Genomic DNA, 25,000 nt, shown 5'->3' with positions numbered 1-25,000 from the left:
ATAGATTCAAGAGGACCATAGTTGTTTGGTGATAGAGCTAAGTAAATTTGTGTGTCATCTGCATAGCTATGATATGAAATCAAATTATTTTGGATGATTTGTCCAAGTGGGAGCATATAGAGGTTGAATAATAGTGGCCCCAAGATCGACCCTGGGGAACACCACAGGTCAAGGGCGTTGGTGTTGAGGTATAGTTTCGATGGCAACAAAGAAGCTCCTTTCTTGTAGATATGATTTTAGCCAGCTGATAACTATGCCTGTAAATCCAACCCAGTGTTCTAGTCTGTGTAGTAAAATATTGTGATCAACAGTGTCAAATGCTGCACTAAGGTCCAGTAGCACTAGGACTGATTGTGAAAAATGAAGATGTGTGGTAGTGACATTTTTCACCAAAACGCCAGCGACACATCCTTTCTACACTCACACACACCTCCCGACACACACAGACACTCCCATTGACACGCCAGCACACTCCCGCACACACACATAGACCCAGACACCTGTTAGCATCTCTTACACACCGTATTCAAACTTTTTCCTTTTAGCGCGGCTATCGTCACAAACACACACATTTCTCAGTTAAAACATGTACTTACCATCGTTGCGAGCAACGCAGGTACCAGTTGTCGTCCCATATTCCTTTCGCAACACAATAGTTCACTGCACTACAAACAAACATTTCTCACTCACGCTGCCAATGGGTGTTCCATCAGAATGGTCCGTGGGGAAACCGGAGCCTTGCGGAACCAATGTTCTTAACCACTGTCGGTTCAGTGGCAAACTTTGGTTGTCATGGTGACGATGGTGATATGTGAGTAATTGTTTTGTAGCTTTATTTCATGCATACAGTATACTAAAATAAGTAAATATGGGATGTATGTTTTCTACTTTTTAAAAGCTATTTTCTGGGGATATTGTGATAATTTGTATGTACTTCCAAATGTGTGTTTTTAAAGGTTTTTGTAATGCCATTTTCGGATTGGTTTATTGTCTGTCCAATCACTGCTCTCGGGTAGATTGTGGGCAGGGGTTTTCATTTGGGGGGAGAGAGCAAGGGGAAAGCACGCTTGCTGTGAAGCTGTGCAGTGAAGTAAGTGCAAGTGCAAGAAAAAGTGTGATCGTGATCGTTCTCTAAACAGTCTTTTGTTGTAGTTATATTTGTGTTGCCTGATTGAGGCCGGTTTTGTTTTCCGTTTATTCTCAGTTTTTGTTTTCTCCTTTGTTAATCACTGCTACTGCACTGTAAATAAAACTCGCACCCGCTTCACTTTAGTCTTGAGTTGCCTAGTCGTTTTTCTTGCGGTCATCCTGATATGAGAGAGGGGTGGGCAAGCTCCAATCTCACACTGATGTTTTACCTGAATCTGTGTTGAGGCGTATGTCATTGGAAACTTTAATGAGAGCTGTTTCAGTGCTGTGATTTGCCCGAAAACCAGACTGAAAGTAATCAAAATACCCATTTGATGTTAGGAAGGTGGTTAATTGATTAAAGACTACTTTTTTCAATAATTTTGCCAATAAAAGGTAGATTGGATATGGGCCTGTAATTGTTAAGCATGGAGGCATCCAGGTTATTCTTCTTGAGAAGTGGCTTTACAACAGCCGTTTTCAGTGACTTAGGAAAAGTGCCAGACAGCAGTGATACATTTACAATTTGAAGGACATCCGCCGCTATGAGGTGAAAAACAGTTTTGAAGAAATTGGTAGGCAGAGTGTCTGAGACACATGTGGAAGGGCTGAGATTCTGTACCGTTTTTTCAAGTGTTTCGTAGTCTATCAAGCTGAACTCTGACATCAAGTTTAGTTTCCCTCTGTTTGTTGCTGGAAGTTCAGGTTGTTGAATTTGTAATTGAGCAGATATGTTTAGTCTGATTTTGTCAATTTTACCTGATGAAAAAGATGAAAACTCATTGCATTTATTAGTTGAGAGAAATTCAGGCGCTAATTGTGAGGGGGGATTTGTTAACAGTTGAAAATAGAATACGAGTGTTATTTGAACTTCTATTGATAATGTTAGAAAAGAAAGACTGTCTTGCTTTGCATATTTCAGAGTTATATGTGCGGAGCATCTTTTTATGGATTTCATAGTGGATCTGAAGTTTGTATTTACGCCATTTTCTTTCAGTCTTCCTACACTCTCTTTTTAGAAGTTTAACTGCTGGATTTTGCCTCCATGGTGCTTTCTGTTTCTTGAATTGTAATGGAGCAATGTCATCCATAATGTTTGGCATTTTTGCATTAAAGTGATCAAATAAGTCTTCAGAGTCTGACAGTTGACTTGACTTTAGTGAAAGTGCTTGCTCAAAGAGAGCACTTGTCTGATCATTTATGATTCTCCTTTTTACCATCATAGCTGTGTTTTGAGTGTGTGGGGACATAGACACATCAAAGAACACGCAGAAATGATCAGATAAGGCCAGGTCTTTAACAGCTGTAGAGACATCGAGACCCTTTATGATAACAAGGTCGAGGGTATGGCCGAGAGAGTGTGTTGGCCCCTTCACATGCTGTGTTAGGGAGAAAGTATCGATTAGTGCAATGATTTCCTTGGCATAATTGTTTTCAGGATTATCCACATGCAAGTTTAGATCCCCTGATATAATAAGACAGTCAAACTCTATGCAAACGACTGAAAGCAGTTCACCTAGCTCTTCAAGAAAAACTTTAGCTGAATGTTTTGGAGGCCTGTAAATTGTCAGTAATAAAATCTGAGGAGAAGACTTAATGCATGCACACAGATATTCAAATGAAGTAAAGTCACCGAATGACGACTGATTGCACTGAAAAGACGCGTCTTGAAAATTGTGGCTATCCCCCACCTCTTTTATTTGCTCTGGTAGCACTCAAGAAACTGAAGTTTGGGGAGCTGATTCGATGAGAGTAGCAGCACTGTTTGCTTGATCTAACCATGTCTCAGTTAAAAGTAAAAAATCAAGGTTGTGTGTGCAAATTAGATCATAAATTAAGAATGATTTGTTTGAAAGAGATCTGATATTTAGAGTGCTAGTTTTGCTGTAAGTGTTGGGGAAATATGATCCATGGGGGAAATCTGAGGTTGATGTGGTACGGGTAGGAGATTGGACTGGTTTACTCTATAAGCTCGATGCATTTGTGTTCTATTTCTTGTCAATACAGGAATAGAGAATGTCATGGGCTTACTGGGTCCCGGCATGTTCTCAAAACTACTGTCAGTACCATTTATACTGCAACCATTTATATTGCAGGGACCCTGAGAATATCATGCAATACAGTCATCATATAATTGTCCCTTCCTGCTGCCATCTGTATTTTCCACTGCACATTCCATGCTATATGCCGGCTGAGAAAATGAACTAAGAGGTTGCTGCTGCTTAAGAGATCCTTCTAAACGGGGAGGGCGAGGGGGTGGAGGTGCCCTTTGCTTCTTTGGTGCTAATGATCTTGGGCTAGTAAAACTCTGCATTGCTACTGGTAGCAGTCTCTCCATTCTTGCAGGGAACATCATGTGCTTGGGTGGGGATGGTGATGGGTATTCAGGGGATCCTGTGGAGTTTGAGTGGGTGGTGGGATGAAGGGGTGGGGATGGTGATGGGAGATTAGGGGGGTTTGTGTGGCCTGGGGAGTTTGATTGGGTGGGGACATGATTGGGTGTAGGTGGTGATGGAAGATTAGGGGGGTTTGAATGGCCTGGGGAGTTTGATTGGGTGGGGACGTGATTGGGTGTGGGTGGTGATGGGAAATCAAGGAGGTTGGGGTTGAAAATTGATCCAGAGTCTCCATCTGCCTGCTGAGGTTCTGGGGAGTTTGTTGCAGATGCTCCGCTTTCAGCAGGTATTCCAGTAGTGTATTCCATGTTGTTGTGTCTTTGTGGTGACAAGGAGACGACGGAGGTGGGGAGGGCTATTGGTACTGGTGTTACAACATGACCCTTCCTTTCTGATATCCTCTCAGCAGCTTTGATAGGTGCTATCTCCTCATGCTCATCACATCCATTTGTTTGCTGAGATTCCAGGGAGTTTGACGCCAGTGATTGACTTTGAGTCATTTTAGCAGCACCCATCTTATCTTGTCCAGTGGACATGGCTTGGCATTGTTGAGCTGGTTGTTTATGTTTCTCCAAGGTCTGCATTTCAGGGGAGGTTGGGCATGTCTCTGTTTCAGCCTGTGCAGAGTGTTTTGGTTTAGCTGAGATGTTGATGTGATCCGCTTGTTCCGTCTGTATGGCCACTGAGCGCTTATCAGAGGCTCGGCTCAAGGTTGGCAGAAAAAATGGGTGCAGGAGAGAGAGGTGATAGTATTCGGTTAAGATCATGGCCCCAGTCCAACTCAGCTCTGTACTATTTGGTCTGAAGTATTCCCTGCGATTCCAAAAAAGGTTAAAATTGTCAATAAAATTCATAACAACTGAAAAGCATGTTTTTGCGAGCCAGGTGTTTAAACTGAATAGTCTGGAAAATACAAAGCTTCCCTCTGCTGGGAGTGGGCCACTGATGAAAATTTGTATTCCAAGCTCATATAGGGCCGAGAAAAGTTCCTTGAAATCTTCTTTGACATACAGCTGTTCTTTGTAGATGTCATTTGCTCCAACATGCACAATGATGCGCTTGATAGTTGCATATTTTGACACCAGTTCTGCAAGCTTGTTTTTTGAGTCAGACACTGAAGCATTTGGGAAACAACATACAATCATCCTTTCCCCATTTATATGTCTCACAGCAGAGTTGCCTAGAACAAGGGTTGTGGAATGAATAGGTGTCGAAAGTGCTGCTTCTTGTCTGTGCCCATCTTTCTATTGTTGTGGTTTGATCGCTGCCTGCTTTGGGTCTGTTCCCTGGGAAATTCCTCTCACGTCCCGGAGGCATTCAAATCTGTTCCATAGTGTTAGGGGCTGTGGGCTTCCCTTAGGACCACAAGCCCTGTAGTAGTTTGCTGATCTGTCTGTATTTCTGATAATGAGGCCTGAAGTTAACATTTGAATTTTACTGGTGTTGAGGTAATTACTGTTCTTGTGTATTACGCTTTTTTGTTTTGGTCTGGCACCTTGCCTGTGCCAAGGCTCTGTACTCACATTTCCCTTTGTGAGGTCGATGCATTCATCTGCTCTATTAGCAGTGATATTAGACTGCTGGGTTACATTCTCTGCATTTCCAGTAGTTGCTGTACTCACTTCATGAGATGCCTCTCGTAGTTCATCTGTCGTTGATGGAAGGGCATGCATCTTTGATTCCAAAGTAGAAATCCTCTGTTCTAGCTCAGTACATTTTCGGCATGATCTCCTGGGTCTCTGGCCGGAGGAGCGCATTTTGTTTTAATCCAACTTCAAGGTGAATTGCCGTTCAGTTTTTGCTCGTTGACTTGGCTGGCTCATTTAAAGTAAAAAACTAACTAACTAAGTGAAATAAAAGAATGAAAAAGAGTGGAAATTGCTAAAAGGAGGTGAAGCAGGAGCAGTGAAATGCGTCCTACTCGCTTGAGTAGGAGTTGAGTAGCACACACACACACACATACACACATGCACACACACGCACATGCACACACACACACATACACACAGGGGGCGTGTGTGTGTGTGTGTGATACTCACTCTTCTGTGTCGTTCCTGATGCCAGTGTGTGTGTGTTTGTGTGTGTGTGAGTGTGTGTGATACTCACTCTTCTGTGTTGTTCCTGATGCCAGTGTGTCTGTTTGTGTGTTTGTGTGTGTGTGTGTGTGTGTGTGTGTGTGTGTGTGTGTGTGTGATACTCACTCTTCTGTGTCGTTCCTGATGCCCAACCACTCGTTGATTTTCTTCTGCTTGGTGCCTTTTTGTGTGAGCCAACTGAAATCACACACACACACACACACACACGTAGCCTACTGTCAGGTGGATAAATCAACTTGATGCAATATAGATATAACAGGGTTTTTGTCAAAGACTAGCAAACAAGCTAATTGCTAACAGCCTTGCCTGAGAACACAGACAACAGCTGTTTGCGATATGAAATAATGCTGAGCTGCCTCTGATAAAAGACAGGTGTGTGTGTGTGTGTGTGTGTGTCTTACAGCAGGTACTGGTCTCGTATCTTGCGGAGCTGCAAGAGGTCAGGCTTGAGGCTGTTCATCCTGCGGTCAGTCTCACGGTTCTCTGCTGCCTGCTGCTGTAGGTCCTGCTCCAGCCTCTGCTTGCTGTCGTGGATCTCCGTAACACGCAAATGAAGCTTCTCAGAGTTACTCTGGATCCTGACACACACATGCACACACACGCGCGCGCACGCACGCACACACGCACACACACCAATATGTCATTGTCTCCCTAACACACCAATGAAGCTTCTCAGAGTTACTCTGGATCCTGACGCACACACACGCGCGTGCGTGCGTGTATGTGTGAGTGTGTGTGTGTGCGTGCGTGTATGTGTGAGTGTGTGTGCATGCGTGTATGTGTGAGTGTGTGTATGTGTGAGTGTGTGTGCGTGCGTGCTTGCGTGCGTGCGTGTATGTGTGAGTGTGTGTGCGTGCGTGCGTGCATGTATGTTTGAGTGTGTGTGCGTGGGTGTGCGTGCGTGCGTGCGTATGTGTGAGTGTGTGTGCGTGCGTGCGTGTATGTGTGAGTGTGTGTGCATGTCTGTGTGTGTATGTGTGTGTGTACAGTGGGCGTTGCTTTCAAATGACCACTTCATTCGCGCATTACGCGGCGTGAAGATGTGTGAAGCTTTAGTACCACTTTCAGCCACTGTGCGTCGCTCTGCCACTGTACATCGCTTTGTCAGCCTGCCTGCTGCCCATACCTGTCAACACTCCCGTTTCTCCCGTATTTCAAGGTCATCTCCCAGCACCCTCTCGTTTTGTTATTTCTCCCGGAAAACTCCCGTAATTTCCATGGCCATCAAACTTCATTTTAAAATCATCATCATCCATTAAGGTTGCCAGATTGTGTATGAAATACACCCTACACATACACGATCACTTAGTTTCAATTTCAACCGTTTTGTCATAGGCTAAAACCTGGCAACCCAAAACCCAAATAAGGAAGCCGGGTGCCGACTCGCGCAGTCTGAATCTAAATTAAGTAAGCAAAGCGGGCTAGTTGAATGGCCTACTCCAAAACTAGCTGTTGTGAAATTGTTGGGAATTTAATTGATTACTGTTATTGAGTGTTGTTGATACACTGAACTTGTGCCCTCGGAACCAAATCTGACAGCAAGCAGCTTTGGAGTTTTGGAAGTAGGCTGCAGGCAGGCAGCTGGTGGATACATAACTGGCATCGCGAAAAGGTAATGGTAAAGGTAAATGCAGTGTTGAAACACGTGTATGAAACGTATTAAATATGCAAACACAGATCCGTATAAACACGGACCCCGAAAAAATCTCCCGTTTTTGGAAAGCTAAATGTTGACCGGTATGCTGCCGCCCCTTCTGAAAAAGCAGGAGGCTACCTTTAAACATAATTGTTTTCGAGAGGAATCCCAGCCTACGAATTCAATAACAAAATAAATCATGCATAATTAAACATTACCTCGATTTAGGCTACTTGGGTATGGGTAATAACTCCGTTAGCAACTAACATGGTTGAAACTATGTAAGTACGACAAAACTGTTTCCCAAACGATAGTTTGAACTATGGTGGTGGAACTTACATAGTCCAATGCATCGATCGTTACACTACGTTAGTGTTTCCCAAAACCATAGTATCAACGAACGTTCGCAACCACTATCGTAAAGTTGTGTAGTTACAACTACACCTCTCGACCTGTGGTAGAATGCTAGTAGAAGCATAGTTCCGGGGATCTTCATGTCAAAGACGTCACTGACACCAGTTATTTGTTTGCAAATTAATAATTATAAATATATTTAGGTTTCTAATTGATATTTACACTTCTAACCACCATACATCCGTATTTTAAAATGCCCAAGGAAAATACATCAATTAAAAGTCAATTTGCAGCCATGTGCACGTAAGTCAAAGTGCAGATAATAATAAGGTGGTGCGCACTTTTTGACGAGTCAGTTGAGAATATGTAGCCTTTGATTTTCATGGAGGGGGGGGGGGATTCCTTGTTAGTTTACGCAAACCAGGCCAAGAAGGTTAATTCTGATTTTGATAATATGATCTGCACAAAAGATAAACTTAGGTAAACAACAATGTGAATATTGTTGATTCGAACTCTTGGACAGGGGACTGATAACTGCTGCGCAACGGCGGCTGTCATCTGCCGGCCTTAACGCAATGCGCATAACTTACATGTTGGCTAGTTGAACGATGCATCCTGTTAGTAAAAGGCTAAACTCCGTAGTTGTACGGGAAACGCACCCCAGATCAGCTTGTAGGCCATTAGAAATCTGTTTATTTTATTATATATAGTCTGCTAAAGTCTGTAGTGAAGTCTGTGTAGGGTTTTCCAGCTCTTTTACGAGGCACCCTGCTCACTTGAGACCTCTGCCGGTTGTTGCAGCGTCATTGCAGCGTCACTGGAAAAATACAAAAAAAAAATTAAAGTCGCGTGATGCCGCGTGATCCCGCGCGCGGACCGCGAGGGAAGCTGGCCAAGTCGAAGCACTGCCCACTGTACTATTGAAATGAGCTAAATGTTCTATGTTGTACTATTGGAATGAGCTAAATGTTCTATGTTGTACTATTGAAATTAGATAAAATCCTTTCACTGAGAACAATAACGTTCTATGTTGTACTATTGAAATGAGCTAAATGTTCTATGTTGTACTATTGAAATTAGATCATTGAACTGTGCTTTTCACGCACGCAGCCTTTCTTTGCCCTACCCCTCTCTCTCTCTCAACAGACGCAGCCTTTCCTTGCCCTACCCCTCTCTCTCTCTCAACAGACGCAGCCTTTCCTTGCCCTACCCCGCTCTCTCTCTCAACAGACGCAGCCTTTCCTTGCCCTACCCCGCTCTCTCTCAACAGACGCAGCCTTTCTTTGCCCTACCCCACTCTCTCTCTCTCAACAGACGCAGCCTTTCTTTGCCCTACCCCGCGCTCTCTCTCTCAACAGACGCAGCCTTTCCTTGCCCTACCCCTCTCTCTCTCAACAGACGCAGCCTTTCTTTGCCCTACCCCTCTCTCTGTTGTAACGGACCCGCCGCCCCTCTGTATGTTCATAAAACAATACTTACTTATAAAAAAAAATAATTAAAAATGTTTAAAAAGTGGGGCAGCCATGGCCTACTGGTTAGCACTTCGGACTTGTAACCGGAGGGTTGCCGGTTCGAACCCCGACCAGTAGGCATGGCTGAAGTGCCCTTGAGCAAGGCACCTAACCCCTCACTGCTCCCCAAGCGCCGCTGTTGTTGCAGGCAGCTCACTGCGCCGGGATTAGTGTGTGCTTCACCTCACTGTGTGTACACTGTGTGCTGAGTGTGTTTCACTATTTCACGGATTGGCATAAATGCAGATACCAAATTTCCCTCACGGGATCAAAAGAGTATATATATTTATACTTATACTATATCAAAACATTAACATGTTGAAGAGTTGGTGTTCAAGTTCAAGAGTTGGCACACAGAAGCATTGCATAGAAGACGACGGGCTAAATCTATCTATAAATTGCAGGAACGTCTGTCTGTCAAACTACGGGCACGAGTAAGTGCAGTGCCACGTTTGACGTTGTTTGGATAAGAAATGTTATAGATATCGTTAAATATATCGGTAGAGTAAGTGCAGTGCCTAGTTTGACGTTGTTTGGATAAGAAATGCAAAAGATATCGGTAAATATATTGGTAAAAGAAGCTAACATTGGCTTTCAGCACTCTACTGTAGCCACTCCCCTTCTCACTCACACATGGGGTTTGGCACGTGACTCGTTCCCAATACGGCACCGGTGCAAACGGTAGTAACGACATCGAATAACAACGTGGATTTCGGTGCCTCATTTCCATGCCACTTAAATCTGCACTTTCACTGCACGTCATGCGCCATGTCTAACGTCATGCGAAATCTCTCACGTCATGCACCATCTCTAACGTCATGCACCATCTCTAATGTCTTGCTCTGATAGCACCACTTCCAGATACAGTTAGCTAACATAAACACTAGATGTGTAAGCTTAAAGCAGAGCTTGCGTGACAGGGGGTAGCCTATGTTAGCACATAGTTGCTATTAATATGCCTTATTTTAATTAATTTAACAATTAAACTTTGAACTTGAACTTTATACTGCGCTGGGAATCTAAACACTTCAACACCGGCATATGTAGCATGTTTAAAACTATTACATGTTATGAGGGAAAACATCACATTTCTTGAAGCATTTGGGAACACGCATGAAAACAGAGCCCCCTGACTCACTTGCAAATGCCGTTGTCCATGACCTGGCAGTCTGGCAAATTTAATATAACAGTTCAATTTCATTTTCAAATTTGTCTGATCAATAAAAAAAGCAATTTATGGTTTAGACCATTTTACTGTAAAAACAAACTTCCGGTTTAGTCGAGACCATTTTTTGCTTACTCGGTCTCGTCTCGGAATTGAAAGCAAAATTGACCGACACTGGAAGGAGGTGGACTAATTTTAGAGCGGGACCATGAGTCCTTCCCCCATTTTTGTTTTGTAACTGTGTATATTTCATAGTGTATTTTTGTTTTCTAACTGTGTATATATTTCATAGTGTATTCTAAATTATCCACCATTACAGATATTCTTATTTTACAAAAAATTATAATATTGACTGGAGTTAAATTATATCCCATGGTGCTATGCTGCGCAGTGCAAAGGTTTTGAGAGATACAATCTTTGTCCAAACGGCACAGCAGTTACTCTGGAAAGGGTTGAAGTAGCCTGACCTACGGTTTTGGCATAATCTGTCATTCCAATGCGTGCCTCTGGTTGTAATATTGACGAGATGAGTGAGCAATCCGCAATTATTAAATTTGGTTACTTGAACCACAATTCAACATCTTCAACTTTAATGAAATCATGCCATACAAATGTTTTACTCCAGTTCCTAGTCTTAAAGTATTCATGGATTTCATCAGGTCCCTTTCCACAGGTGTATAAAATCAAGCACCTTGATTATCAATGCAGACTGCATGGTGCTTGATTAATACACCTGTGGAAAAGGACCTGATGAAACCCATGAATTGTTCAGAAAAGAAGTTTGGTAGACAAGTGTGTGCTAGACTGCTCCTATAGCCAACAATCCCCACTCTACCCTTTGGGAATTTAACTGTTGAATATGATACTTGGGTGTTAAATGTAGGTAAATCATGAAAATCTACTTTTTGGTTGGTCTCGATGCAGTTGGTCTTCTGAAAGTGTCACTCTCGGCTCTGGTCTCGTCCCCATCACTAACACACACACACGCCCACACACACACACACACACACACACTACCTCTCATCATCAGACAAACACATACACACACACACACACACGCTACACACACACACACACACTACCTCTCATCATCAGACAAACACATACACACACAAGCACACACTACCTCTCATCATCGGACAAATACACATACACGCTCACACACACACACACTACTTCTCATCATCAGACAGACACATACACACACACACACACACGCCTACACACACACACACACACACGCCTACACACACACACACAACCTCTCAACATCAGACAAACACATACACCAAACGCCTACACACACACACACACAGACGCCTACACACACACACACACAACCTCTCAACATCAGACAAACACATACACCAAACGCCTACACACACACACACACGCCTAAACACACACACACACACTTCCTCTCAACATCAGACAAACACATACGCAAACCAAGCCAAGAAGGCTGATTCTGATTTTGATAATATGATCTGCACAAAAGATAAACTTAGGTAAACAACGATGTCAATATTGTTGTCAAAATCTTAACCCAGATTCAAACTCTTGGACAGGGGACTGGTAACTGCTGTGCAACGGCGGCTGTCATCTGCCGGCCTTAACGCACGCGCCACAGAAGTATGTGCAGGTGCCTGTTCACGATGCTACTAAACGCCATTAACCACCTTAATCCAGACTACTGAAGTTTGAAACTATCATGGTCCAAACTATTAGTACTATGTAAAACGACAGTTTTGGGAAACAGTCAGAACTTACATGTTGGTTAGTTGAACAATGCATCGTGTTAGTAAAAGCTAACCTCCGTTTGTAGGCTACGGGAAACGCACCCCAGATCAGCTTGTAGGCCATTAGCAATCTGTTTATTTTATTTTATGAAGCCTACACAGTAGATCACTTGCCACATTCTCACTTTCAATAGACAGATGCAATAGCCATTGGTCAAGTATTGAGTATAAAGCAATTAAGATAGTAGCCTATACAAAAGTACTTCATACTATCATAAAAATTCGTTAAAACGAATAGCATTTTGCAACTTGACAAAACACTGGATTAAATATCGAGGCACAGGAGAAAACTTGTACATCCATTGCCCCGTGGGGAGATCACATGCCAGTTGCCTCCCCCTTCAGTGCTATGACTCTGTTGATGACTGTCCAGATGGTCTATGTATTTATTGCAACGTATGTGGCTGTGAGTTTGTTTAGCTAAAAAACTCTATTGCAGATATCAATGCGTTTTGTTCATGGGTTTGGCCTCACAGCAGAGGCTTAGACAACTATGACCCACGCTTTGGTTTCAGATATTAATTTGCCCTACTTATTGACTGCAATTCAATTGACTGCTTTGACAGGTTATTTTTATTTTTCTGTACAATAAACAAATACATCTGCTTTATGCCGCAGAATTACACACTCGGCCAGCCTATAGAACGGGCACATTTTGGAGAGAATAGAGAATGTATGTACGCAAGAATCTGTAGGCCATTTGTGGCTGGTTACCAGCAAACAATGTTTAATGCATTAACTCAAGACGTTGTCAAGACGTTTTCTAAACAATACAAACAGAAAGGATGCAGCAGACAGCAAATGTAGAAGAGTAATTTCCAGTGGAAGAACAAAATGCTGAATGAAGCCCAAAGATATGAAGGCATATCTGGCAAGTTGTTATTTTTTGAAGACTTAAATGGTTGGGCTATATAGGCCTAGTTTGCAAGGATGAGACATAACGCGTGAGCATGCCACACTATCCACAGCTGTGGTAGCGGGGGGTAGGAGGATTACTGTTAGCACAGGATTTATATAAAATTCTTCAACAGAAGGCCTGCCTCGAATGCAGGCTTGCCCAAAAAAAAAGGCCTGTGGTTTGCGCAGCCTACAGTAAGAAGGTCTTAGTGAGTTAGGAGTCCTCTCGACTTCTTTTAAGATGTCGCAGAGGTGGAAAGTTGCGTTCGTTTGGGGCAGGGCCGGATTAACAATTCATTGACCCTTGGGATTAAATGTCTGATTGTCCCCCCTGCTCCCCAGCCAACGTGAAGATTTTTCTTGCCATTTAAGGCACTAGCGCATCTGTGAGGCCAAGCCTCACCAAGTAGCCCGTTTGTTTACAACTAACATTACATTTAATTAAACTGCTTATAGGCTATGCCGAAATAGTTTCAACATTTTGAATGTCAGTGTCGGGTGAATTAGGAAATGTTCTCAAAGTAGCCTTATGGCTGAAAGCTGCTTGGGATACCCCCTGTCACAAGCAATATAACCATACAAACGCACGGCCTGCTCACTCATTGTTTCAAAAAGAGTAATGCTCGCAGGGCCAGCCAAACTATGAAAAAAAGTTCGACTTATAGTCCGGAAAATACGGTATCTTCTTTCAGTTAATTCAAAAGTTTCCAAAAATTTAAAAACAGATGACATGATGCGCGTCACTGACATAATAATATAGCCTAGATATTCCAATATATTCAAATACATGTGTTTATTTTAGAGGATATTCAACGCCATTTTGAGCAATTTTGACAGCCCTAGTCCACTGTAGGCTACGCATAATTCTATTAACACCTTCCACCTAACCCGGTGAGTGGGGGTCACTGTGGGGAAATAGCACTATTGAGTAGCCTATGCGAAATAGCCTTAAAATCGTTCGGTGATGTGTGCCTTCTGGTTTCTCCACCTACTGGTTTCCTTTTGCATGCATGCTGCAGCAGTTGTCAGACATTCACAAACAAGTTGTTTTAGGCGGTTTGAAGTCGCTTTTCATACGCCATGAGCCGGGCTACATTACAGCCACTTTCGGAAAAAAGACATGTAAAAAATATGTTTTGAAAACTAGCATTAAACTGGATTCGATCCCCAAAAGCAACACACGCATGACTCTCCAGCCTGATTCCCTACTCTTTGAGCTAACTAATACCTGGCTGTTATGTGATACAATTAACTATTGTAGGCTACCATCAATTAATAACGAGGGCAACACCCAGGTAACATGTTGTCCAGGCTATCTGAAACAAGTGGTTGCCCTTCATCTACAAAACAACTGGTTACCTTGGGCTGCTACGGTCGCCAGTGCACTGTGCACAGTAGGCCTATCCTACTCTTTGTGGTTGATCAACTAAAATAAAAGATGTATTTGGTGATGACGTTATTGTAGGCCTAGTAGACCTAAATTTGAGAAATTAAATGGTATGAGAAACGATCTACATAGCGCACCAGACCGCAATGTCTTCAAGGGTTGAATGAAGGGAGTTTTCAAAAATTAGCGTATTTTTCAAGTCAATAAACATTCTTAATTTTCTAATGTCTTTGTCAGGAAACATTTGACTTTTCAAAACCATAGGCCTGGTAGTTGCTCAGACAAGGAGTTATAAGATCCAAGGCAATACCATTTGTGTCACCTAATGCAGTTCTGTGAATTAGCAAGATACCATCAGAAGCCAACAATCATAAAGCACAGTGCATTGCTTGAGTTCTCTCCCCTGCTTTACTTTTGTCTGTTGTTGAAAGGCTGGGGATTTATAGAGTTCTTTCTGCTGCTTTACTTTTGTAAGCTTTGCAGAGACCACCTTAAAATGATATTAATAGGCTATATACATTTTAAACATTCGGGGCTGAAGACCCGACAAAGCCTTGCGTTAATTCTTCAAGTGGGAAGTGTCAGGAATTTTCATACGAGAGACGCTCTCATTGGTAGTTAGTATATGGTGTAGGGGATTGACAGCAACATAGCCAATCACATTATGAGATGCTGAATTTAACATCAACTGCAATGTTTGATTTTTAAATTAATGTAAATTTAACTGGGACTGTAAGCTGGCACACATGGGTGCTCAATGTTTTTCGTGGGTGCTCGAGTGATTTTAAAACACCCACAGTATCCTATGACAAGCGTATCTCGCGGGTTGCATCCATTACAAACAAACATGCAATGTGAACGCCTGGGATTGGGGAGAGCACTAAATGCCTCTACTGAATAAGCACAAAGTCAAACCTTTAAATGAAAAACACTCTTTAAAAATCAAAAAAATAAACGCTAATGAAGTAAACTTGTGACCATCAAAATCTCCTTTATGGCCTGTAACAGGGATAACTTGGCATTGAGCAACGGAGGGTAATATGCTCTAAATTTTGTCCAAATGATGTCTTTCTATCATCGTTGCACTCGAGAAAACCGAATGTTTAATTTGTCCTGCTTTTCTTCTACGGCTGCAAACGGATTCACTCGCGATTTAACCAAATATTTTTTATTAGGGCAGGCATATTTCAGGCTATTAAATTATTTCTAAACCAGTCTGGTAAAGTCTGTAGTGAAGTCTGTGTAGGGTTTTCCAGGCTCCATTTCTTTTTACGAGACACCCTGCTCACAAGAGACATCTGCCGGTTGTTTGTGTTGTTTCGTTGCAGTGTCACTGGAAAAATACAAATTAAAGTCGCGGTGATCCGCCTTGGGGACCGCGAGGGAAGCTGGCCAAATCAAGCACTGCCCACTGTATGTGCATGTGTGTGTGTACCGCACCTCTGCACCTCCTGGTCGTTGCCCTCTTTGCTGAACTTGTCCATGTACTCTCCCCCATAGCGTTCCTGCGTCTCAAACTGCTCCTCGAAGATCCTGATGGTCTCGTTGAACGCCTCGATGGCTGTTCGCTTCATCTGCAGCTCCTGAGACATGGGACACACACACTCATTTAAAACAGCAGTGTGTGTGTGTGTTTTTGCTATGTTCATGTTTTACATTATCTCAGTGAAGCTTATAGGCTCCATAAACTATTATAAATCAGTGTTTACGCACGCTTTACTTGTGTGAGTGTGAATGAGTGAGCATGTGCTTTTACCTGAGAGGTGTGTGTGAGCGTGTGTGAGTGTGTGAGCGTGAGTGAGTGTATGACGATGTGTGAGAGTGTGAGTGTGTGTGAGGGTGTGTGAGTGAGTGAGTGAGTGAGTGTGTGTTTTTACCTGAGAGGTGCGGTGAGCCGCGGTGTGGGAGGGGGTGTGGAGCGGTGACAATGTGTGAGAGTGTGTGTGTGAGCCGATGAGTGTGAGCGCAGTGTGAATGTGTGTGACTGCGCAGTGAGCTGCAGGTTTCTACCTGAGAGGTGAGTGTGTGTGAATGTGTGAGCGTATGAGTGTGTGTTTTTACCTGAGAGGCAGGTGTGAGTGTGTGTGAGCGTGTGTTTTTACCTGAGAGGTGCATGTGAGTGTGTGAGCTGCAGGTTTTACCTGGAGAGGTGAGTGTGTGAATGTGTGAGCCGTGATGAGCGGCAAGTGGAGCGGTTTTACCTGAGAGGTGTGTGTAAGCTGCAGTGTTTTACCTGGAGAGGTGTGTGTGAGCCGCCTGTTTCTACCTGGAGAGGTGTAAGCCGCAGTGTGGGTGTGTGTGAGCAAGCCACCTGAGAGGTGTGAGTGTGTGTTTTTACCTGAGAGGTGTGTGTGAGCGTGTGTTTTTACCTGAAAGGTGTGTGTGAGTGTGTGTAAATGTGTGAGCGTATGAGTGTGTGTGAGTGTGTGTTTTTACCTGAGGTGTGTGTGAGCGTGTGTTTTTACCTGAGAGGCGTGTGTGAGTGTGCGTGAGCGTGTGTTTTTACCTGAGAGGTGTGTGCGAGTGTGTGTTTTTACCTGAGAGGTGAGTGTGTGTGTGAATGTGTGAGCTTATGAGTGTGTGTGAGTGTGTGTTTTTACCTGAGAGGTGTGTGTGAGCGTGTGTTTTTACCTGAGAGGTGTGTGTGAGTGTGTGTGAGAGTGTTTGTTTTACCTGAGAGGTGTGTGTGAGCGTGTGTTTTTACCTGAGAGGTGAGTGTGTGTGTGAATGTGTAAGCGTATGAGTGTGTGTGTGAGCGTGTGCTTTTACCTTAGAGGTGTGTGTGAGTGTGTGATTTTACCTGAGAGGTGCGTGTGTGAATGTGTGTTTTAGATAGATAGATAGATAGATAGATAGATAGATAGATAGATACTTTATTGATCCTCAAGGGGAAATTCAAGATTTCAAGAAAAAAAAAAATATTACCTGAGAGGTGTGTGTGTGTGTGAGCGCAGGTTTTTACCTGAGAGGTGTGAGTGTGTTTTTTTACCTGAGAGGTGCGTGTGTGAGTGTGTGTGAGCGTGTGTTTTTACCTGAGAGGTGCGTGTGTGAGTGTGTGTGAGTGTGTGTGAGCGTGTGTTTTACCTGAGAGGTGTGTGTGTGGCGTGTGTTTTACCTGAGAGGTGTGAGTGTGTGTTTTACCTGAGAGGTGTGAGTGTGTGTGAGCGTGTGTTTTACCTGAGGTGTGTGTGGCGTGTGTTTTACCTGAGAGGTGTGAGTGTGTGTTTTACCTGAGAGGTGTGAGTGTGTGTTTTACCTGAGAGGTGTGAGTGTGTGTGAGCGCAGGTTTTTACCTGAGAGGTGTGAGTGTGTGTGAGGTGTGTGTGAGTGTGTGTGAGGTGTGTGTGAGTGTGTGTGAGCGCAGGTTTTTACCTGAGAGGTGTGAGTGTGTGTGAGGTGTGTGTGAGTGTGTGTGAGGTGTGTGTGAGTGTGTGTTTTACCTGAGAGGTGTGAGTGTGTGTGAGGTGTGTGTGAGTGTGTGTGAGGTGTGTGTGAGTGTGTGTGAGGTGTGTGTGAGTGTGTGTGAGGTGTGTGTGAGTGTGTGTGAGGTGTGTGTGAGTGTGTGTGAGGTGTGTGTGAGTGTGTGTGAGGTGTGTGTGAGTGTGTGTGAGGTGTGTGTGAGTGTGTGTTTTTACCTGAGAGGTGCATGTGAGTGTGTGTGAGCGTGTGTTTTTACCTGAGAGGTGAGTGTGTGTGTGAGGTGTGTGTGAATGTGTGTGAGGTGTGTGTGAGTGTGTGTTTTACCTGAGAGGTGTGAGTGTGTGTGAGGTGTGTGTGAGTGTGTGTTTTACCTGAGAGGTGTGAGTGTGTGTGAGGTGTGTGTGAGTGTGTGTTTTACCTGAGAGGTGTGAGTGTGTGTGAGGTGTGTGTGAGCGTGTGTTTTACCTGAGAGGTGTGAGTGTGTGTGAGGTGTGTGTGAGTGTGTGTGAGGTGTGTGTGAGTGTGTGTGAGGTGTGTGTGAGTGTGTGTGAGGTGTGTGTGAGTGTGTGATTTTACCTGAGAGGTGTGAGTGTGTGTTTTTACCTGAGAGGTGTGTGTGAGCGTGTGTTTTTACCTGAGAGGTGTGTGTGAGCGTGTGTTTTTACCTGAGAGGTGTGAGTGTGTGTGAGCGTGTGTTTTTACCTGAGAGGTGTGTGTAAGTGTGTGTGAGGTGTGTGTGAGCGTGTGTTTTTACCTGAGAGGTGTGTGTGAGTGTGTGTGAGGTGTGTGTGAGTGTGTGTTTTTACCTGAGAGGTGTGTGTGAGCGTGTGTTTTTACCTGAGGTGTGTGTGAGTGTGTGTTTTACCTGAGGTGTGTGTGAGCGTGTGTTTTTACCTGAGAGGCGTGTGTGAGTGTGTGTGAGCGTGTGTTTTTACCTGAGAGGTGTGTGCGAGTGTGTGTTTTTACCTGAGAGGTGTGAGTGTGTGTGAGGGCATTCAAGTAGGTGGGAGCAGAACCGGAGACTACTTTGTAGGCAAGGGTTAGAGCCTTGAATTTGATGCGGTCCGCCATAGGTAGCCAGTGTAGCTGGATGAGCAGCGGGGTAACATGTGCCCTTGCGGGTTGGTTGTGGAGCCAGAAGCTGGCCGCGCGTTCTGGATCATCTGAAGTGGTTTCACTGCGCAGGCTGGGAGACCTGTCAGGAGAACGTGAAATGGTCGATGCATTAGAGATGACTATTGCCTGAACCAAAAGTTGGGTAGCATCTTGAGTCAAGTAAGTCCTGATTTTCCATTATGTTGTAGAGTGCGAAGCAGCGTGACCGGGCGACTGAGGCAACATGATCTGAAGTTTGGTTGGTTGCCGAGAACTGCTCCCTGGAATTTCACGGTCACAATTGATTAAACAGACAGGGGAACCGGTGATGTTGATAACCGTGGTGTAGCGGTAGGTTTAGCTGGGATGACCAGCAGTTCAGTCTTTGAGAGGTTCAGCTGGAGGTGGTGTGCCTTCATCCATGTAGCTATGTGTCTGAAGGCAATCGAGATCGATGCGCACTGAAACCAGGGGTGCGTCAGGTGGAAAGGACAGATAGAGCTGTGTGTCGCCTGCATAGCAGTGGTATGAGAAGCCGCGTTAACGGATAATCTGTCCCAAGGAGGTGGTGTAGATAGCAAAGAGGAGGGCCGGCACTGAGCCCTGGGGGACCTGTGGTGAATGGTGAGGTGCAGATGGCCCCGGCCAAGCCATGATACGTTAAGCGGCGTCCTGTGGGGTAGGATTCAAACCAGGAGAGCAGACGGAGATTCCCATGTCGAGTATAGAGAAGGATACCGGGTGATTAACCGCGGTCAAAGGCAGCCGATAAGTCAAGCAGAATGAGTACTGATGACCGAGCGGTCGCCCTGGCTTTTAAGGCTTTCTGTTACAGACAGCAGAGCGTTTTAGGTAGAGTGGCCGCTTTTGAACCCAGACTGATTTGGATCCAGAAGGTTGTTCTGTGAAAGGAAGTCAGAGACCTGTTTGGAGAGACGCCCGTTCAATGCCTTTGGATAGAAAGGCAGTAGTGAGACAGGGCCGGTAGTTAATGCGACTTGAGCAGGGTTGAGAAGCTTTCTTAAATAACGGTGTTACCCGGGCCATTTTGAATGCTGTTGGAAATGTGCCGGAGGTTAGCGAGGCATTGATCACATGTGTGATAGCTGGAGCGATAGTCGGACTGATGGACTGAAGATGGTCGGGCTGATGGACTGAAGTAGGCCCGTAGGTATAGGGTCCAGCGAGCATGTGGTAGGACGGCTGCATGTCAGGAGTCTGGACACTTCACTCGAGAGGCGTGAATACTGAAAAAGATGTTCCAGCAGTCCCTAGAGGTTGTAGGAGTGCAGTATCTGAGTCAGATGCTGAGTGGGCATGTAAGAGAATGGACTGCTGATTGCCGCCACTTTTGTTTTAAAAACAAGGGTAGGGTATTATCTGCAGTAAGATGGAGGAGGAGGCAGCTGAGGGTTGAGAGTAGCGATTTGAAGGTTGAGAAAGTTTTCGAAAGTGTCTGAAGCGCTGTTGATTTTGTCATGGTAGAAAGCAGTCTTAGCAGCAGTGATGCTGGCTGAGAAGGAGGTCAGGAGTGTTCGGTAGTTTTGAGGTCGTCAGCTAGTTTGATTTGTGCCATTTTCTCTCTCGCGGCTCTGAGTTTGAGCGCCATGCGATCGGAGGGTATCATTTTAGCCATGGATGAGAGTGTTTTGGATCGAGGCTGGCCTTGTGGTAAGAGGGCACAGCTCATCTAGACAGCCGTGTGGAGCAGAGCGAAAGTCAGTGGTTTCATTAACCTCCAGAGAGGAGAAGGTGTTGAGTGGAGGTAGACCGGAGGCAACCAATATATCGCGTTGGAGACAGGTTCCGATATTTGGCGGGCGAACGTGACCATCGGCTGAGGAGCCGGAGGCTGTTCTGACAGGCTGACGTTGAACTGGATGAAGAAGTGGTCCAGAAAGATGGAGAGGCGTCACCATGAGGGTGTCTATTGCTGCAGTTCCGAGTGAAGATCAAGTCAAGCTCGCTGCCGCCCAGCTTTGTGAGTCGGTGGGCTTTGAACCAGTTCGAGGTCAAGGAGTGGACCAGGGCCAAAAAGTCCGCTGGAGCCTGGGGCATCTAAAGTGGATGTTCATATCACGAGAACAAAGGCGTGGACAGTCATGCTCAGGGATGGAGGATAGCAGAGTGTCAAGTTCGGTCAATGAATTAAGCCTGAGTTGGCCTGGAGGGCGTAGATAACCAAGCACGTAGAGTTTTGCTGGGGCTTATCACTGTGATGGCATGGAATTCGAATGAGACATATTTGTTTTTGAAGGCAGTAGCGGGGGTGAATTTCCATTTGTTGGAGATCAGTAGGCCCGTCCACCTCCTCGTCCAGATGGGCGAGGGGTGTGGATAGTGTAAAAAGGTTAGTGGAGAGTGCAGCCGGGTGGCAGTGTTCTCTGGTTTGATCCAAGTCTCAGTGAGAGCAAGGAGTTCAATGAAAGGTGGTTGGCATAGCCAGCTATGAAGTCGGTTTTGTTGACGCGGATTGACAGTTCCCACAAGCCCATGGAGAAGGAGGTTTCTGTCGGTGAGGACCCGTTTAAGTTGCTGGAGGTTAAGGCGATTTCTGCCCCTTTGGTATGATGCCGTTTTCTGCAATGGCCGGGTGATAACAGATATGGTGGAACGGCACATTTTGCCTTTGTCGGTGCCTGTGCCTCGGGTGAACTTGCACAGGTAAACTTTGCTCGTCTTGACCGCGTCCGGTTCTTAAACGAGGCTGGCTGACACGAGGGCTGCCGGCTTATGCCTCAGCAGCAGCCGCCACTATTTTTATGCTGCTAGGAATTGTACGCAGCTGTCCTTCTGTCTCACTAACGATGCATCAGCGTGGACCGCCTCTGGACGTTCGCTGGCTTAGATTGTTCAAAGGAGGGTTGTTAATTACTGTCAACTGAAAGTCCGGCCTCACGCAGGCCAAACTCACAGTTCGCGGTAGCCCCTCCTCCCTCAGCTGTTCCCCAAGCTACCAGAGTCCAATTCTAACAATTGGAGAGGATTTGGCCATTAGTAGGCCTATGTGTTCTTGCTTTCTCTCTCCCAACTCACTGCAGTTGTTGTCTGAGAGGAGGGATGTGAGATGAGGAGGGATGAGGAGGAGGAGAGATGCTTAAAGGAAGTTTGATTTATACAGGCAGAAACAAAAGATTCCAGGTTCCAGGTTAATATTCCATCCAGCTTACATACAAAAGTGTAAGCACTTGTGTGTATATGTGTGTGTGTGTGTGTGTGTGTGTGTGTGTTTGTGTGTATATGTGTATATGTGTATGTGTGTGTGTGTGCGTATGTGTGTGTGTGTGTGTGTGGGTGTGTACGTATGTATGTGTGTGTGTGTGTGTGTGTGTGTGTGTATATGTTTGTGTGTGTGTGTGTACCTGCTGGTGTTTGGAGACTGGGTAGAGTAGTCGAGTGTCCAGTTTGCTGTTGTACTGGGCGAGGGACTCGTGGTGGTAGTGCTGGATCAGCTCCACCACTGAGGAGAAGGTCAGGGGTTCGGAGAAACCATAGCGACCCCCCCTCTGGAAGATCTTTATCAGGCGGTTGCTGCCTCCCTTCCTGGAAGAGATCAATCAAAACTGGTATGTGCGTGGCTCTGAGAATAAATGTGTGTGTGTGTGTGTGTGTGTGTACCTGAGTGTGTGTGTGTGTGTGTGTGTACCTGAGTGTGGAGTGTGTGTGTGTGTACCTGAGTGTGAGTGTGTGTGTGTGTGTGTGTGTGTGTGTGTGTGTGTGTGTGTGTACCTGAGTGTGAGTGTGTGTGTGTGTGTGTGTGTGTGTGAGTGTGAGTGTGGTGTGTGTGTGTGTGTGTGTAGTGTGTGTGTGTGTGTGTGTGCTGAGTGTGGTGTGTGTGTGTGTGTGTGTACCTGTGAGTGTGTGTGTGTGTGTGTGTGTGTACCTGAGTGTGAGTGTGTGTGTGTGTACCTGAGTGTGTGTGTGTGTGTACCTGAGTGTGAGTGTGTACTCCCCCTGTACTTTACTGGAGGCATCTCGCACTAGGAAGGTTCCATCTGGCATATCCCGCATCTTTTCATTCACCTCCTCCCTGAAACACACACACACACAAACACACACTCTATAAACACACATATTAATACACACAAACACACTCTATAAACACACATATTAATACACACACACACACACACACACACACACACTCTATAAACACACATATTAATACACACAAACACACTCTATAAACACACATATTAATACACACAAACACACTCTATAAACACACATATTAATACACACAAACACACTCTATAAACACACATATTAATACACACAAACACACTCTATAAACACACATATTAATACACACAAACACACTCTATAAACACACATATTAATACACACAAACACACTCTATAAACACACATATTAATACACACAAACACACACCTATAAACACACATATTAATACACACAAACACACTCTATAAACACACATATTAATACACACACACACACTGCAATACACACACTGAAATAGCTGGAACATACCGAAATACACATGAACACATTAACTCATTGAGTGCCAAAAACGTAATATTACGTTTTTTAGCTTTTTTAAAAATTCTTAAACTGAACCTCTAAACACCTTATATGATTTGGGGAACTCTGTGATGAATGGAAATGAAATATATGACGATCGAAAACTTATGAAAACGCACAATCTGGACATTTTATCTGGACATTTTATCGCTAACCGGTTCGCCGCTTTGGGTCGAATCAGTGACGTATGCACATCAGCTCAAAACCAGGCCATTTTCGTGGTCTATCACTAGGTGGCAGTCGTAAGCCAGGTCTCGCCCTGGATCTCGGCCGAAAGTTTACAGGCAACACTTCATGTTTTCATGAAAGACGTTATATCTCCATTTCTAGAAAAAAACAGTGATGAAAAAACTAGCCACTGTTTAACAGGAGGCGTAGAAATACCACGGTTTGCACCCACCGAGAGCTTAAAAGTCTCACTTTTAAACGAGCCATTGTATGTGTTCATAGCTATAACATGTCATGCTGTGGCTGTACAAAAATCATCAACAATGGTCTAGATTGCTGGCACTCTAGGACAAAGCTTCCGAAAACAGCTTGGCATTCAATGAGTTAAGACACACACACACACACACCTGGAAATGTCTCCCCAGTACCACTCGGTGTCGGCTGGCTTGCTGTCGCTATCGGTTACGGAGGGCATCCGGGCAGGTTTGGAGGGTTTGGGTGGCAAAGCTGGCACATGGAGACAAGTGGGCAGACCAATCACATGGAGACAAGTGATCACATGAGACAAGTGGGCAGACCAATCACATGAGAGACAAGTGGGCAGACCAATCACATGAGAGAAGAGAAGTGGGCAGACTAATCAGATACATTCAGGGCAATAAAAACACGCATCAATAGAATCTACTGTACATAGGAAACCAATGTGAACGCACCATCACAATCTACATAGGAAACCAATGTGAACGGATGCAGAGACTTTTAGTTATCTGCATTAGCTTGGTCTCTGGGTATAAAGGTATAAAGCTGCATTCACGTTGCTGACAGTTCACAGGCAGAGTTCAAAACCTTTCTTTTAGAAAACTCTGTGTGCACAAACAATGTTCTCAATGCTGGAGTTCATGTGTAGAGACCCTGGTGATACTTTGAGCAAAGTTTCATGTTGTGTCGAGCCTTCTTAGTGTTTTAAAAATCCTGATAAAGAGCGATTTTGATGCGATCATAGTAGTGGCCCTAGCACACCCATTCAAAAGGCCATTTGACCCCAAAACCGACAATCCAGTCGACGACCCTACAGTCGATCTTTAAAGTCGACCACCCTACAGTCGATCTTTAAAGTGGCGCAGGAGCGCCACTGTAGCAGGCAGCTCACTGCTCTCTGGGTTAGTGTGTGTGTGTGTGTGTGTGTGCTTCACCTCAATGTGTGTTCACTGCTCTCCGGGTTAGTGTGTGTGTGTGTGTGTGTGTGTGTGCTTCACCTCACTGTGTGTTCACTGCGCCGGGATTAGTGTGTGCTTCACCTCACTGTATGTTCACTGTGCGCTGTGTGTGTTTCACTAATTCATAGATTGGGATAAATGCAGAGACCAAATTTCCCTCACGGGATCAAAAGAGTATATATACTT

General features: G+C 44.7%; 1 protein-coding gene across 1 annotated transcript in view; it reads right to left on the bottom strand.

The window, feature by feature from the left end:
* The window catches only part of LOC125300812 (phosphatidylinositol 3-kinase regulatory subunit beta-like), a 75,311-nt gene that overhangs the window by 28,833 nt on the left and 21,478 nt on the right, over positions 1-25,000 (bottom strand). The window contains exons 6-11 of the mRNA XM_048252943.1: positions 24,005-24,104; positions 22,816-22,914; positions 22,247-22,427; positions 15,810-15,952; positions 6,022-6,198; positions 5,726-5,797 (exon numbers count right to left, since the gene is read on the bottom strand). Coding sequence (XP_048108900.1) covers positions 5,726-5,797; positions 6,022-6,198; positions 15,810-15,952; positions 22,247-22,427; positions 22,816-22,914; positions 24,005-24,104 — 772 coding nt within the window. The remainder of the gene's footprint in view (positions 1-5,725; positions 5,798-6,021; positions 6,199-15,809; positions 15,953-22,246; positions 22,428-22,815; positions 22,915-24,004; positions 24,105-25,000) is intronic.

This window comes from Alosa alosa, chromosome 9 (assembly GCF_017589495.1).
Source record: "Alosa alosa isolate M-15738 ecotype Scorff River chromosome 9, AALO_Geno_1.1, whole genome shotgun sequence".
Classification (NCBI taxonomy): domain Eukaryota; kingdom Metazoa; phylum Chordata; class Actinopteri; order Clupeiformes; family Clupeidae; genus Alosa; species Alosa alosa.
Note: the sequence above shows the minus strand (reverse complement) of the source record. Positions and strands in the feature narration are given on the sequence as shown.